At 41.2% G+C, this 18,191-nt stretch overlaps 1 protein-coding gene across 1 annotated transcript in view; it reads left to right on the forward strand.

Moving 5' to 3' along the window:
• rnf180a (ring finger protein 180a) overlaps window positions 1–18,191 on the forward strand; it is a 143,310-nt gene that overhangs the window by 113,796 nt on the left and 11,323 nt on the right. Inside the window, exon 7 of the mRNA XM_073064515.1 lies at window positions 17,303–17,528. Within this exon, the coding sequence (XP_072920616.1) occupies window positions 17,303–17,528 (226 nt within the window). The remainder of the gene's footprint in view (window positions 1–17,302; window positions 17,529–18,191) is intronic.

Here is an 18,191-nt window from a genome sequence, read left to right on the forward strand (position 1 = left end):
TAGCAATGAAGGGCAACATTCTGTTTGCCTTCGTAATAACCTGTTGTACCTGCAAGCCAACTTTTTGCAATTCATGCACAAGCACTCCCAAGTCCCTCTGCACAACAACATGCTGCAACCTTTCACTATTTAAATAATAATCTGCTCTTCTATTATTCCTTCCAAAGTGGATGATCTTGCATTTACCAACATTGTATTCCATCTGCAGACCTTGGGCCACTCACTTAACCTATCTATATCCCTCTGCAGACTTACCACACCATCTGTACAATTTGCTTTTCCACTCAGTTTAGTGTCATCAGCAAATTTTGCTACGCTACACTCATCAATGTAAATGGTAAACAGCTGTGGGCCCAGCACTGACCCCTGCGGCACCCCACTCACCACTGACTGCCAACCGGAGAAACACCCATTTATACCAACTCTCTGCCTTCTATTGGTTAACCAATCCACCATCCATGCCAATACACTTCCTACAACTCCATGCATCAGTATCTTATTTATAAGTCTCATGTGGCACCGTATGGAATCCCTTCTGGTAATCCAAGTATACGAAATCCACCTGTTCCTCTCTATCCACTGCACTCATTATGTCCTCAAAGAACTCCAGTAAGTTTGTCAAACAGGACCTGCCCTTTCTGAATCTATGCTGCGTCTGTCTAATGGAACCACTCCTTTCTAAATGTTTAGCTAATTTTTCCTTAATGACAGCTTCAAGCATTTTCCCGACTACAGATGTTAAGCTAACTGGCCTATAGTTGCCAGTCTTTTGCCTACATCCTTTTTTAAAAAGTGGCGTGACAATTGCTGTCTTCCAATCTGCCAGGACCTACCCAGCGTCTAGAGAATTTTGGTAAATGATTACCAACACATCTGCTATAACCTCCACCAATTCCCACAGCACCCTGGTATGCATCCCATCAGGACCAAGGGACTTATCTACTTTCAGGCCCTCTACTTTGCTCATCACTATCTCTTCAGTGACAGTAATTTTATTGAGGTCCTCACCTCCCATTTCGCCCATAACATCATTCTTTGGTATATTAGACATGTCCTCCACCGTGAAGACCGACACAAAATAATCATTCAATGCCTCAGCCATTTCCTTATCACCCAATATCAATTACCCCTAATCATCTTCCAAGGGACCTATGTTGACTTTAGCCACCCTCTTTCGCTTTATATATTTATAAAAACTTTTGCTATCTGTTTTTATATTTTGTGCTAATTTTCTTTCATACTGTCTTCTCTTTCCTTATTTCTTGTGTAGTTGTTCTCTGCTGCTTTTTAAAGTTTTCCCAATCCTCCAGTCTCCCACTACTCTTTGCGACTTTGAACACAAGCTTTTAATTTGATACTATCTTTTATTTCCCTAGTTATCCAAGGCTAGCTCTCCCCACGCCTACTGTCCTTACTTTTGACTGGAATATACTTCTGTTGAGCACTGTGAAAAATCTCTTTGAAAGTATTCCACTGTTCCTCAACTGTCCTACCAAATAGCCTGTGCTCCCAATCCACGTTAGCCAACTCCTCCCTCATCCTGTTGTGGTCTCCCGTGTTTAAGTATAATACACTAGTTTTAGATCGAACTATTTCATCCTCCATCTGTATGCCAAATTCAATCATACTGTGATCACTCTTTACAAGAGGATCCCTGACTACAAGATTGTTAATCTTACCTGTCTCATCACACAGGACTAGATCTAAGATAGTATTTTCCCTTGTAGGTTCACGAACATGCTGCTCAAGAAAGCCATCACGGATGCATTTTATGAAATCCTCCTCAAGACTTCCTTGACCAACCTGATTCACCCAATCTATGTGGAAGTTAAAATCCCAATGACAACTGCTGTTCCGTTCTTACAAGTCCTCAGTTATTTCTTGGTTAATCACTTCTGCCACTGCAATATTTTTATTAGGTGGCCTACAGACAACTCTCACCAGTTTTTATTTCCCTTTACTATTCTTAATCTCTACCCAGATGAACTCAACATTCTGCTCCGTAGATCTTATACCATCTCTCACAATTGCCCTGATCTCATCCTTAATTAGGAGCTCCACCCCACCTCCTTTGCCTTCCTGTCTATCTTTCCATATTACCTGATACCTTGGATATTTAATTCCCAGTTATCTCCACCTTGCAACCAGGTTTCTGTAATGGCCACTAAATCATATGCCTTGGTACTGATCTGTGCCACAAGTTCACTAACCTTGTCTCTAATACTACGGACATTTAGATAAAGTGCCCTTATACTCATTGTCCTTTTAGAATCTAATGACCTATGTGATTTTTGCTTTTTACTTTTATGCACTCTACTGTTACTTTTTTCTTCACTAACTCTAGCTTTGTTCTCTGCATATCTTCCCTCCTTTTTGTGTGGGTTCCCATCCCCCTGTCATATTAGTTTAAAACCTCCCCAACAGCACTAGCAAACAATCTCCTAGGACATTGATCCTGGCCCTGCCCAGATGTAGACCATCCGGATGGTACTGGTCCCATCTCCCCCAGAAGCAGTTCCAATGCAGTTCTGAAGCCCTCCCTCCTGCACCACCCCTCAAGCCACATATTCATTCTAGCTATCCTGCTATTCCAACTCTGGCTAGCACGTGGCACCGGTAATAATCCCGAGATTATTACTTTTGAGGTCCTACTCTTTAATTTATCTCCTAGCTCCCTAAATTCAGCTTGTAGGACCTCATCCTGGTTTCTTCCTATATCTTTAGTACCTACATGCACCACGGTGGCTGGCTGCTCACCCTCCCCTTTCAGAATGCCCTGCTGCCTCTCTGAGACATCTCTGACCCTTGCACCCGGGAGGCAACACACCATATGGGAGTCCCGTTTGCGGCCACAGAAGCTCCTTTCTATTCCCCTTACCATGGAATCCCCTACCACAACAGCTCCGCCACTCTTTCTTGCCCTCTTGCGCAGCAGAGCCACCCACAGTGCCATGATCCTGGCTATTGCTGCCTTCACCTGATGAGCCATCTCCCCCCAACAGACTCCAAAGCGGTATGTCTGTTTTGGAGGGAGATGACCGCAGGAGACTCCTGTACCATCTTCCTGTGACTACTCTTCCTGTTGGTCACCCATTCCTTATCTTTCCTTAGACCCATAAACTGCGGTGTGACCGACTCACTAAATGTGCTATCCACAACATTCTCAGCATCTCGGACGCTCTAACGTGGGTCTGTGCGCAGCTCCAGTGCCGCCATGCGGTCTAGCAGGAGCTGCGGCTGGACACACTTCCTGTACGCGTAATCTTCAGGGACACTGTCATCCTCCCTGAGTTCCCACATGGCGCAGGACGAGCATGGCACGGGTCTGAGCTCTCCTGCCACGTCAGAGCAATGGATGTTAGTGGACCATGGAGGACCATGGGAGAAAGGGAAGAGTCCGCTGGGGAAGTCGAAGGCTGCTATCCGTGAATCTCTACAAATCAGTTCTCTGCCTAAGCCCCATTTGAGCCAAAGCCCTATCACTCTGCTACCCTCTTACGCCTCTGCCCGCCGTATATGGCGGTCTTCTTTTTAAACTCTTCCCACTCTCTACTGGTTGACGTCACGAGCCTGTGCAGTCTTGCCTCTCTTTACCCTGAGCAGTAAAATGTCTTCTCTCCGAAAATCCTTTTAGACGTTCCACTTGCAGCCTTCTTGCTTCGAATCTAAAATCTTCTCTGATCAGCTCAACAAACGAGGGAGGGGATGTGTCTTATGATTCATTCAGAGACCCCAAACGATCAGGTCCTGGGACTGGGCACCCTTTGCTATCTGGTCCATTCTTAACTGATCCACCTCAGCCACCTGAATGGCTTCCCTCTGTGCCACAAGCAATTTAGCTGCTCTCTAGCCGAAAAATGTAGACAGAAAGCTTCTCTCCCTTCTCCTGACGCACGTTCTGAAACCCCGACATGAGCTCTATTGGGCTTCATGTTGTGCCAAATGCATTTTCCAGTGCCTTTATGTAAGTAGTAGCAGTGGCAAGCGGGGTACTGGGACTTTACGGCTCTCAAAATGTCAACAGCCCACCCCTTCAAACTCTCAACCAATCTCTGTCTCTTTACATCATCAGAGCACAGCCACTCATCTAATAACTGAGAGGTCTCATACTCCTCTTGCTCCTCGTGAGTGGGCTTTATTCCAGAGAAAGATATTCTTAACTTTCGATAACTAGGACTCTCTGCCTGCACACTGGGCCATTTATTTGCCAGAGAGGTAACTCAAAATTCTTACTCTTACCTAGGGAACAAGGATTAATTAGACATTCCAAATCTGACCACCCCTTCCCCTGACTCCTCAGAAACGAGAGAACCCTATCTTTGAAGTCTCCACCCCCAGCTACGAGAGAATCGACTTGCGATTTGGCCCACTCCACTATGCTCTCCTCCTCCCAGAGAGTATGGACAGCCCACGGCTCCTCCTTGCCTAGGACCCCAATACTACCAGGCAGTTCCACTACTGTTACATCAGCGCTAGTGTGAACTAAAACTAGGTTTGTGTCCGCCCTTTTAGCAAACCTCCGTCGTAATCGTAACTTTGCTGACAGCTTTAACAATACTAAAAAGTCGAATTAGCAATTCATCCAGAGTATGAATATTGCATTCCATTCAACACGCACACATTCTTTCCCGGTAACCCTGTGGATGAACACCACCGCTCAACCCCGGAGGCATCCATACTAGCACAGACTTAAACACACAACTCACTGGTTCAATGCCCAGGGCGAACACACAGCATCCAACGCAATCAATCCCGGCCGAGCTCCCACAGCGTTCGTCTAGGGAATCTCTGGCCCCGCCAAACATGTGAAATCTGAGGTGCAAAACCTCTTGTTTGTGTGGATGCTGTGTGATCTGTTCCCCCATTACAAATCAGTACCATGAAACAACAGACAGTACACCATATGCAATTAAGCGATTTAGCTTTATAATTCTCAATTTGATGAAAGGGTTAGTAAAGAAAAACAAAAAGAAAAGGGCCCATTTTAATGAAACAGCCTAATGTGCACAAGTTGGAGCTCACGGTTTCGCTTCCATTGGTCCTCTATCGATTTCCCTGGGCTTCATCGACTTCTGGCCTCACTCCAAGTCCACACTATGACCTCTCCTTTCTGGCGTCTTCTCTCTTCATTTCTTGCTAAACAACACACCCGGATCACCTTGTTCCCAGGCACACAACAAGAAAAGAACACTACCTTTATTGGACGGTGCACATTCCGAAGCCCCCGTTATCTCTAGCCATAACCCAAACACTGCTGCTACAGAAAAACCATTACATTAGCAGTGAAACCTTTCCCAGGGCATTACATATAAAAAACTGAAGCAGGAGTTTGCCTGCTCCGCCATTCAGTGAGATCATGGATTATCGCAGCAGTACTTCCCTGCATTAACTCCATATGCTTTCCTATCTAAAGCCTAGACACAGAAATATTCAAATTTAATATCACGCATCAGACAATAACAATGTTCAATGGACCTTTATATTGATGGTTAACACTGTAATGAACCAAAAACATGTCTTTTTAAGAAAGAGTGAAGAAGTTATAAAGTAAAGACTTGCGAACCATTTTTCATTAGGGAAATGCAAGTAAACGAAGGGTCATGGTACAGAACTGCACTGAAAATAGAGAAGTGTGAAAGAAACGTTAAATTAGCCATTCACTAATTAAGTGAAAATTAATCCTTAAAGCATGTGAGAGATGTGACATGGAAGATATATTCATGTGCTTTCTAGGGAATGAAAAGGTGTTAAAGGAAAGGGAAATACTTCCCACAGAAAGCTTGCTGTTTAGACTTGTAACAGATTAAAAGAAATATAATGGGATACAGAAAATTTTAAGTCACAGAAGAAATTAATAAATCAACCACTGCATTGTAGAAAAAGTGGATGTTATGTCCCTGACTTCTTCTATTTGAATTAACTTATGAATACAAAGTGAATATATGAATATAAATTATTATATATTTATCACTATACAAGTTAACCTATGAATATAGAGTGAATATATAAATAGAAATCACAGCCCTGGAAGAAATGCAGAACATCCATGAGTATATCAGGAAGATGATCCTGAAGGATGACCTGCTAGAGAATACCTCAAAGACGGCAGGCAGGGGGCATACAAATGGAAGTGGGTGAAACAGAGCCAGTGGCCCAGAGGCCATGGCAAGCCAAGCCACTGCATGCATCAGAGGTGGTTGACATTAGAAAGTCCTACCAATGACTGGAAATGGCAGGGCTGAGGGACAGCCCAGAGGCACTGCTCATGGCTGCACAAGGATAGACGCTGAGCGCGAGGGAAATAGAAGCAGGGGTCTATCACACCAGACAAGACTCAAGATGCAGACTGTGAAAAGAATCCGCTGAAACCATCCAGCACATAGTTGCAGGGTGCAAGATGCAGACAGGGACAGCATACACAGAGCAGCACAATCAAGCTGCAGGAATTGTGTACAAGGAGATCTGCACTGAGCATGGATTGGACACTCTCAAGTCGAAATGGAAAACACCCAAGAAGGTAGTGGGGAATGACAGAGCTAAGATCTTGTAGGACTTCCAAATACAGACTGACACTCAGGTACTGGCCAACCAACCAGACATAGTAATATTGGACAAGGAACAGAAGAAAGCGATAGCAATAGATGTGGCAATCCCAAATAACAGTAACATCAGCAAGAAAGAATATGAGAAGCTGGAGAAGTACTAGGGCTTGAAAGAGCAAATAGAAAGGCAATGGAAGGTTAAAGCCAGAGTAATCCCTGTGGTGACAGGACACCTGGACTAGGAAAGTGGCTCCAACAAATCCACAAAAAAAAAGGCTCCACAAAAATACAACTGCAGATGCTGTGGATCAAAGAATACATACACAACGCTGGAAGAACTCAGCAGATCAGGCAGGATCCGTGAGAAAAGAGTAGCCAACGTTTCGGGCCGAACTCTTTTCTCACGGATGCTGCCTGACCTGCTGAGTTCTTCCAGCGTTGTGTACGTAAATCCTGACAACAACGTCTGAGATCTTCTCCAGAAGAGCACCTACTAGGAACAGCAATGACACTGCGCCAAACCCTCAAGCTCCCAGGCCTCTGATAGAGGACCCAAAATTGAGGGGAGAATACGCATACACACCACCCATAAGGGGTGAGAAAAATAAATAGATATAATAAGCAAATAAATTGCCTTAGTTACCAAACACTGCAATGAGATAGGTCATTTCACAGCAAAGGTAAAGGAAAGAACTATACAGCATGACCATAGCAATGATTTCAACTGAATAGATGCAGAAGCTGTCACCTTTTCTAGCACTGTTCAGACCCCAACCTACCAATGGCAGATTGTGACAATTCTCACCGAGCCCTCATTACTTATTCACCTTTATACCTACTATATATCGAATTGCTCCACCATTTTAATCTGAATGTGCTCCAGAATTTCATCTTCCCAAATGAAATCTCCAAGTACAATGTCTTTCTTTTTCATGAACACAGGTAAAAAATGTGTCCCGCAGCCTCTGGCTGCTTGTTGTGAGGTCTGTAGTATAATCCCAGTAAAACATTTGTCTGTTTTATTGCTATGTTTTATGAATTTGACCTCATTTGGAGAACCTTCTATAAGACATCCTCCCTCGGCAGTGCTGTGCACACAAAGGGAAGTCAAGCTGTGGATTCAGGGCATCAGCATAATGCAGAGATCTGGGACTTGAGCTGGAACAAACTGGAGGAAATCAGGGAATTAGAAAGCTAGGCTGGTGAATGACGAAGTGGATGGGGGAGATGTTACTAAGAATGGTGGGCCTGATGATGGGTGGAGAACATATTCATGTCTGGGAAGAGGGGACTATCCCCAAGGAGAGAAGGTAAAGAAGTGAATCTAATCTCAGTTTATTGGAGGTTGGGACTGCTGAAGGGAAGATGCTATTTACATGTAGTTGCTCCTAGAGTGCCCAGTGGCACCCCAGAACATATAAGGTACAGCAGGGTGATGATGTACACTGCCAAGGCATAGTAGACTATAGACCAAATGCTGGTTAATGACATCAATATATGAAAGTCAGCAATAACATGATGGGTCACTGGATCTGTTTCTGAGCTGTAAGACTCAAAATCAATTTCCTGAAAAACAATTTGTGAAATTGAAGATTGTTAGAATGTTACCATTGCAATCTGCATACAGAATCATGCAGTAAAATGGGACCTGTGCAGTTCTTGTATGTGTATGAATACTGAGCTCCCAGGTGGCTTGCCTTTGCTCTACAGATCACTAAAAAGCTGTCCGGAAGATGAGGGCAGACATGGGAGACAAGGGAGCACAATGACTTCCTTTGCATGAGCATGCCATCATCTTCCCTGATCAACCCACTGTTGCAAATAACCCAATCCCATTGTGAGCTGTGGGCTTATCAATGAAGTAGAGACTTCAGCCTGTGGCTCTAATATGAATAGCAAGTAACCTGGTTTCAAATGTCCTGAGCTTTAAAAACAGAGGCTGACAAATGCTGTGTGCAAGTTATCAGTCAGAGCAGAGACTTTTAGACACATAGCAATCTCAATACAATGCATTTCTAAGTTTTTTCTTGTTAGCTTTCAATGAAGGACATTGGTCGCACCCTGTTTATGCCAGCAGTAGAAGGAATATGCGGTAAATGATCTGTGGTGTCATTAGATATGCAAGTAAAACCAAGAAAATATCAGTTGCACTAAGATGAATTACACCCAGATATATCCATGCAATTTCCTGATGGGCACAATTTCACCAAGAAATAGTTGCCAGCACACTCTCACCCAAATAAACTGTTTTGATAAATCCAAGCCTTCAGTTTCTAGGTTCAAATATTTAAGGATTTTCTTCAGTGTTTCTTTATTTGCTGTTTTAACCTGCATCTCTATTGTTACAACAGAAAAAGAATGCTATTGAGCATTCATGTGGTAATAAAATGATTTCTTAGAAAATTAAAGTTCGCACAGGAATACTAGGCACTTTTTTGAAGACTGATCCCCACCTTGGGTTAATGTTATAAACCCCAATTAAGATTATTTTTACTTACTAATTAAAAAACTGTTGTTTGGAATATGATAGTTCAGGGAAATGTAAATATATATATAAAACAGCTTGGCAGTCCTGAGCTGATGTGTGCGTGTGAAAATAACATCCGTACTGTGATGAATTCCTAGAATAGCACAATGCAATTTTATCTATGGGAGCAAAAACATAACAGTATAGACATCTCACAGTGTTAATGATATCTCATTGGAAGGTTTCTATATTGGGAACCCCCAGGTTGGTGTAAACAAAAGTCCTTTACCAGATTTGGACAAGAAATGTCAACATAATTGCTTAATCTTGGTAAAACTTTGTGGAGAACATTTTTATATTGGAATGGATTTCTACTTGATTCAAGTTTAACATGTGTAATCATTGATCTAAACAAATACTGAAGATAAAATTGAAGAACAAAACTCCACCTTCAAGGCTCCAATGTATAGTTTTATCATATTTATGTAGGAAGTCACTAGCAAAATATGTTTTCACTTCACTTCTTCTGCCAGCATGAAGCTGCAATGTAATGTGCATTATATGCAGCAGAAAACTCCCTCCATACAGAGTGTACAAGTGTATTTGTTTTCCCTTGAAGGCACTTGAACTTTAACTAATACATGATTATGAGTTGAAACTAGTACATGCAATATTGGTAATAAATGTACCAATTGATCTTTTTTTAAAGTTTATTCTTTGCTGAATAGGTAAAGGCCATTTGCAAATTTGCAGATAGAATGAGTTCAAGTATTTTAACACATGAAATGGTATGACTGATAAACATTAATTATAAGTTAGCAACCTAGAGATCTGGATCTAACTGGCGGTGAGAACTGATAGTTGGTCCAGAAATCCATTTTGTATGAAAAATGTACCAAAGTGATATTGCATGAGGTTCCAGTGTTATTGGTACATGATTTTCATGCATGCCCTCTTCTCTCATCATCTGTTTGTACATTTTTCACTTTAGATCACCTCCAAATTTCTTCACACTGGAGTGGAACTAATGGGAAACTATTCAGCCTATGACACTTCCACTGTGATGGAAGGTCACTGCTTCCTCAGTCATTGGGTTGCAGTTTGTATATCACCTTGCTTTCGTCTGCAAGTTATTGTTGATTTGTTCCTGTACCTTATGAGAAAATGAAATTTTCAACAAAAATATAAAAACAAAGGTCCTGTACTAATCACCATAACCCCACCCCTGCCCCAAAGAGCACCTCCTGACAATAAAGATCCATGACAAAACTTTATGTACTACTTTCCATACCTCAGCAGCCATGTCATGACGAGAGCAAATAACGTGTTGAAATCCCCCACTGCTTCCAATTCACCAACACAGCCTTTCACAAAAGAGTGTTTGAAGTTCAATTCAAGGCTAGTGCAAAGACCATAGTGCAATGATCCCTGCCTTTCTGTACACTTTGACACATGGACTACATCTAGAAATACCACTAATATTGACTCCACCGAATCATCCAAATCCATTGGTAAGATGAACAAAAATCATCCGCAGTCCTCTTGCCAAGTCACTTTCCCTTAAGATCCTGATTACACTCTGTCAGGTCTGATTGGCAGGTCAAGGACTTGTAGTGGCAAGAGATTGTCAGCAGGTCACGTGTGTCTAGAATATTCTCAAAGCCTCTTAAAGAATGAAAAAGTGCTCACGATTCGTGAGAATCTCTTGTTATTCAACAATCATTGTGGGAAAGGAGCAGCTGGTGTAGCACCAGAAATCAAAAGTTGGCTTTGTAATGCACAGAACTGAGTAAAAGTGGTGAAAGGTGCACACCATCTCCCATTCTTCTCGCCTATCCATAACATTAACACCTCCTGTCCCATCCATGGAAGAGTCCGTGGTCTCGAAGTTGGCCTCATCTGTCACCTCAGAACCCACAAAACTTAAGAAACCCCTGGAGGCTGGCTGAGTAAAAGATTTCAGATACATGTGGAATATTTTGTATATCTGTTAATATACAAAATATATCCTGTTGCTGTGTTGTGCTCCTTTATGTTCCATATCAAAGAGTTGACCATGCCCTGGAAGCAGAGCTATACTATTCAATGGAGGAAGAATGCACAATGTCAATGCAACTTCTACCTCAGAAGGTCGGATCCTGGAGCGGAGCTGTCCTATTAAATGGAGGAAGAATGCACAATGTCAATGCAACTTCTACCTCAGAAGGTCGGATCCTGGAAGCGGAGCTATCCTATTAAACGGAGGAAGAATGCACAATGTCAATACAACTTCTACCTCAGAAAGTCGGATGCTGCCACCTTGCCAGCAGAACTTCAGAGATGAGATCAGTAATTGTAAGTCGATGAGTAAGGCAAGCCAAGGGAGAAGGTACTCAATGAACTAGCTCCTCAGAGCAACAGCTCTGTTCATGGTAGGACAGTGAAGGCTGATGAGACTATGGCATTGTTTGGTTTACTTGGAATCCTGTCTAAGTTGCATTAAGAAATGGTGGATTCCAAGCACTGTGGCACCCAACTAGTCCAGATAGTGCACAATGACTGAAATCCTTTTAGAACACATAACATAGAAAAGTACAGTACAGGAACAGGCCTTTCAGCCCACAATGTTGTACTGAACCAATTGAAAAGTAAATTACAATCAGCCAAACCCTGATCCTTCCTACCTACATCATGTCCATATCCCTCTCACTTGCTTACATCCATGTGCCTATCCAGATGTCTCTTAAAAGCCTCTAATATATTTACCTCCACCACCGTTAGCCACTCACCAGTCCTCCAGGACCTCGCTTAGAGAAGACACAAAGATACAGGTCAAGGGCCCAGTAATCTCATCTCTTGCCACTTTCAATAACCTGGGGACATAGCCACCTTAATACTCATTAGGTGACCCAACACTTCCTCCTCCTTGTCCTCTAAACACCCTATAATATTTATACACTCAGCACTAATCCCCTGGTCCTCCATATCCTTTTCTTTGGTAAATACCGAAGCAAAGTGCTCATTAAGTACCTCACTCACATTTTCTGCACCCCCTTTATCCTTGAGTGTTCTCACCCTCTCCCCAGTTATCCTCTTACTCTTGATGTATGTATAGAATGCTTTGGAATTCACCTTAATCCTATTTGCCAAGGACTTTTCATGGTCCCTCCTGGCTTTCCTAATTTCCATCTTTAGTTGTTTTCCGTCTTCTTTATACTCATGTGTTTAGTTTGATCCTAACATCCGAAGCTTTATATACTTTTCCTTTCCTTCTTAACTGGATTCATTATCTCTCTGGACATTCAAGGTTCTCTTCTCTCTTCATCCCAATCATTCCTTACAATAGGAACATACCTTTCCTGTACTCTGCGTAATTGACCTTTCACCATCTAAATGATGGCCAGTTACTATCAACACTTACAAACCTGACAATGATTTACGGTTGATGCCACTCATCATAACAAAGGGAAAATGCATGAGGGTTACACAGAATGCTTGGACTTCTGCTCTTTGCTGATGTTTTGAGGGTATCATTGCTCTCCAGCAGTCACTTTACCAGATACCCTGCCCCCAAGTGGTGGTGATAGATTCCATGGAGAATGAATTGGCCACCCTTTCTCATATCGACTGTGTTCATGCTCCCTGCATTGCCTTTCCAATACTAAACTCACAATTGCCTGCTGGTAATCAGTACAGACTGCTACCACTCATAGTGAAGCCAAGCTGTCCATTTCACTTTTGAAGCTATCTTGTCATTCTTGGGAATAACCACCACCGGCTGATGGCAATACGATGGAAGGACTGCAGTGGTTAATAAGACATGCAAAGGCTCATGGAAGACAAAATGAAGACAAGACAACAGGATTGTTTCTCTTGATTAAAGATACAAAATATTCAACATACTAGTTTCCTTAATTCTAATTTTCATACTTTGCACAAAAACTAGCATTGGTTTGATCATTAAAGAGGGGTTACGATATGTGCCTTTTATGGAAGACAGATATCGTGTTATTCATTGGTATGACATCATTTGATGTTATGGCTTAATCAGAATTTGTTGCTAATCCTGATTTACTTTAAGGGATGACAAGTTACAACTTTCCTTTATTCTTTTGGGAACTGGGCATTGCTAACAAGAATGGCATTTATTGCCCTTCCCGAATTAATGGTGAGGAGATCCAGATGACCTCCTGATCAACAGTGACTCTCGGATTTTTGATTGTGGGGGGCCCCAATGATGATAAATTACAGATTGACAAATCTCTGTCTCCACTACCTTAAAATTAAAAGTCTTAGAAGCATCTATCCTCAGAATGTTTAAGTGTGGAATACCTACTCCAGTAAACTATTCCAATATCTTTGAAAAAGCAACTTTCACCTAAAGATTCAACAGATGTTCCTCCAAGAATTCTAGTAACAGTATTTGCCAGTGAGCTCAGCTCCAAATGACTCCCCTGGCAACTGCAAGTAATTGATCCCTTTAAATAGCTCCAGTGCAATGATTGTACTAGTTGTTCAGACCTGCTTTTCTGTATGTGGCTCTCACTGAGTGCTAATTTCATCAACATGAATTGAATTCACAAGGGAAGCCTTAAGCGGGCATTGCATAAGGTTTGATTTCTTCCCTGCATGCTTTCTGTGCTTTCTGCATTAGCCCACTTGGTGTACAGGATCAAAATTGCATTAGGTACTATTATGTAAGAATGCTCTATCTACACCTCAAGTCAATCATGTAGATCATAAATGAACACATTTCAGGGTTTAATATGTCTTGTTACTAATGATATTCAACTCTGCTTTGTGCATAAATCTCTACCACATTTTACGACTATTAATTACTGAAAAAACATTTCTACGTGGCATTGTGTAGCCTTCCTTCTGTTAATTGGACCTTAAAAGTGTTCTTAGCTGGAGGTTTGTGCCTTCAGGGAACTGATTTCCGATAACCCATTCTCATTTCATTTAGAAAAAGACTCTTTTTGCCTGAACTAATTTGAACCAGAAAAGACAGGCTGTAAACTGCTTTAGTTCTAAATTTGAGGTTAATTCCCTTGGCTGAAAAGTGGCAATTACTGTCCTTCTACGTACAAATTATTAGGAATAACAGTTTATCTAAAGCATGATTATAACCTTAGCACACTTTTCATCCTGAAATAAAATAAAGATTGGTAGTGTTGCAGATACTGTAGAAAGTTGTCGTAGGTTAGAACAGGACATGACAGGATGAAGAGCTGGGCTGAGAAGTGGCAGATAGAGTTCAATCTGAAAATATGTGAAATTATATGCTTTGGAAGGCCAGAATTGAAGGTAGATGAATGGCAGGATTCTTAGCAGTGTGGAAGAAGAGAGGGAGACACTTCAAAGTTGCCATGCAGGTTGAGAGGATGGTTAAGAAGGTGTATGGTGTGTTGGTATTGTGTTCAGTACTGGTCACTTCATTATAAGAAAGAGGTGGAAGCTTTAGAGAGGGAGCCAAGAATATTTACCAGAATGCTGCCGTGATTAGAGAGCATGTTTTTTGAGGAACGGTTGAGTGAGCTAGAGCTATTCTGTTTGCAGTAAAGGAGGATAAGAATCCTGTTGTGAAGCTTTGACCTAAAATATTGACTTTTTATTTCTCTCCATAGACGTTGCCTGACCTGCTGATTTCCTCCAGCATTTTGTGTGTTCAGAATTACAGTTGACTTGATGGAGGTGTGTAAGATGATAAGCATAAATAGAGTGGGCAGCCTGCCTTTTAACCAGGGCAGAAATGGCTAGTATGAGGAGGCATAATTTTAAGGCGATTGGATGAAAGTAGAGCGGGTAGGTTTTTCCTCACAGAGATTGGTGAGTGCATGGAACACACTGCCAGGGGTGGTGGTAGAGGCAGATACATAGGGGACATTTAAGAGACTCTTAGATAGGCACAAGATGAAAGAAAAACAGAGGGCTATGTAGAAGAGAAGATTAAGTTGATTTTAGAGTATGTTAAAGGTCAGCTCAACGTTGTGGAGAGAAGAGGCTTTACTGTGCTATTCTGTTCTATGTTCTATAAGGCAAGATTTCATTACTACTCTGATAACGTGGAGTGAGAGAAATGGCTTTTGCCCTATGAGTTGAAACTACATCTAGGAGGTCTAGAATCCTTGAATGAAGAATACATTCCCAGTCATACCTTTCACCAAATCAACCTCCAAAACTATTGATGTCTGCCTTAAGCTTTCATTTCCCTTTTAGCAAGATGTTTGTACAATTCCCTTTATTAGCTGAGACTTAGGACATATCAGCAGGAAGTTATATAAATATTAGACTGCAGGATAGATCACAACTACTGTACTGTTTATAACTCTGCCATCGCATTAAAAGAAGTGCTAGCAAGCAAGAGGGCACAGAAGAGATTTATAAGAATATTGCTCACAGAATTGAAACTGTGAGGAAACATTAAAAGGCTGGCTCTTCTTTGATACAGAAGAAGTTGAGGGATGATTTAATTTAAAAAGTATAAAAATAATGGACATGGACAGAATAGCAGGTACGTCAATAATCAGAGGTCATACAGTACATGTAAAGCAATTGCAGAAGAATTAGAGAGTTATTTTCTGTCACTCACTGGGTATTTGGAACTTGCTCCCTAAAAGAATGGTAAAGATTAGAACCTTTGCATTTAAAAATTCTAGATGTTTGAGAATGATTGGGATGAGATATTCCAATAGGCCAAAAAGTTGTGAAACAGATTAGGTCAGATAGTTCACCTTTGGCCACCATAGTGACAACAACCTCCTTTTATGCGTGAAAATTTATTTTTGTCATGGTTCTGTGCTGCACAAATCAGCCACTATACACTCAGTGGCCATGTTGTTAGGTATGCCTACTCATTAATACAAACATTTAATCAGTCAATTATGTGGCAGCAACTCAATGCATAAAAGCATGCAGGAATGGTCAAGTGGTTCAGTTGTTGCTCAGACCAAATCAGCAGAATGGGGAAGAAATGTGATCTGAGTGACTTTGACCATGAAATGATTGTTGGTGCCAGACGGGGTTGTTTGAGTATCTCAGAAACTGCTGATCTCCTGGGATTTTCACAACAGTCTCTGGAGTTTACAGAGAATAGTGTGATAAACAAAACACATCCAGTGAGTCCAGTGAGTGGCAGTTCCTTTCAAGGGTATCTACACAGAACACTTTCGCAGGAAAACTTCATCCATCATCAAAGACCTCACCATCCAGGCCTCTGTCTTTTCTCACTACTGTCATCAGGAAGAAGGTAACAGGCTCAAGAACAGTTATTACTCCTCAGCCATCAGGCTCTTGAATCAAAGGGGATAACACTCAACTTCATAACTGAATTGTTCCCACAACCTGTTGACTCACTTTCAACAACTCTTCATCTCATGTTCTCAATATTTATTGCTTATTTATTTATTGTTATTTCTTTTTTTCCTCCCCTTTCTTTGTATTTGCAGTTTGTATTTTTTGGGGGCATATTGGTTGTTGTCTGTCCTGTTGGGTGTAGTCTTTCATTGATTCTATTGTGTTTCTTGTATTTACTGTGATTGTGTGCAAGAAAACTAATCTCAGGGTTGTGTATTGTGACATACATGTACTTTGGTAATAAATTTACTTTGAACTTTCAGTTCTGTGGATGAAAACACCTTGTTAATGAGAGGTCAGAGGCAATTGGTCAGACTACTTAAGCTGACAGGAAGACGACAGTAACTCAGATAACCAAGTGTTACAGTAGTGGTGTGCAGAAGAGCATCTCTGAACACAACCCATCGCACCTTGAAGTAGATAGGCTACAGCAGCAGAAAAACACACCCGATTCCACTCCTGTTTCTAATAAAGTGGCCACAGTTTGTAAGTGTCAAAGAGTTCCTATGCACAAGGCAGATCAGTCAGAATCCGCCTTGTGCATAGGGGACCTTCTTCACTGCACAAGTTTACATTTTCTTCATTGGGCAATTTCCCAGTATCTGATAGGAATAACCTCTTGTCAATTAAAATGGCATACCAAAGATAAAGCATTTTCTGGCCTGATTCTGGATTTGCTCCTTACTTTCTGTTGTGCACATGTTTGCAATAAGTACTTGGTTTATGGGAGTTTGACCTTGTCATCAAGAGGTGGCCATTTTGATTTTTCAATCAATTGACAAAGAAAAATAATTTAGCCCAGATCACTGGTTTAGCTAAATGCTTCTTCATATAAAACAAGTCTACTATACTGTGCCTGCTAATTTTACTTTTGATGGAATGTTATTTAGCTAAGCTTTTCTACATGTGCTCGGGAAAATGTAGATTCTGAGTTTAAAAGAAAATGTTTTGTTTTCAGGCTTCCAGTTCAAATCTGACCACTTCAGATGATGATGAAATTAAGTGGGAAAAGGAAGGCTACATCTGTGCCGTTTGTTTGGATATTTTCTTCAGTCCTTACATGTGCTACCCATGTCATCACATCTTTTGTGAACCTTGTCTTCGGAGTCTTGCAAAAGACAACCCTACGAGTACGCCGTGCCCTTTGTGCCGTACCATCATCACAAGAGTTTTTTTTCAAACAGGTACACAAATATAAAGATATGGATAGGTCTAATGTAACAAACAGATTTTGATAAATACTTGCATGCCAATATCACAACCATTTAAATAATGGAAAATGGCTTAAATGTTGGTTTACAGCCTTTCTGTCAAAGTAAGTGGAAGAAGCCCACTGAGAAGTTTTTTGCCTTACACTGTACTGTCTGTAAGAGAATCTTTCCTTTCTTACATCCCTAAAATTGAACGGATATTCATGTTGAGAATCTTCTGGTCTGATCCATCAGTGGAAGCATATTGCATGAGTACATGTATTTATGGTTCCTATTTGCCAGAATATTCAGTATCAAAATAAGGTTAAAGAATTCAAATATTTTAAAGAATTCAGAAATATCAGAATAATCTGAAACTACCATGTTAGTTTTGAGTTTATAGAACCAATTGACAAGCAACTTGATTTGATCCATCACAAATAAGAATAATTTGAGTAGATTTTTAAATCAACTTATCCTTTGTTTGAGGAGACTGAAAATAATAATGACATCATTTTTTAGACATGTAGCAATGGAAGGCGGATAAAACTTGCTCCAACAGCTGGTTGTTTAACTCCACTTCCATCACTGAAATTGGATTAATTTAAGCCCAGTAATTGCTGGAAAAGAGAGGAGCAGGAACAGAAGAAATTTCTG

The sequence above is a fragment of the Hemitrygon akajei genome, chromosome 13, assembly GCF_048418815.1.
Source record: "Hemitrygon akajei chromosome 13, sHemAka1.3, whole genome shotgun sequence".
Lineage (NCBI taxonomy): Eukaryota > Metazoa > Chordata > Chondrichthyes > Myliobatiformes > Dasyatidae > Hemitrygon > Hemitrygon akajei.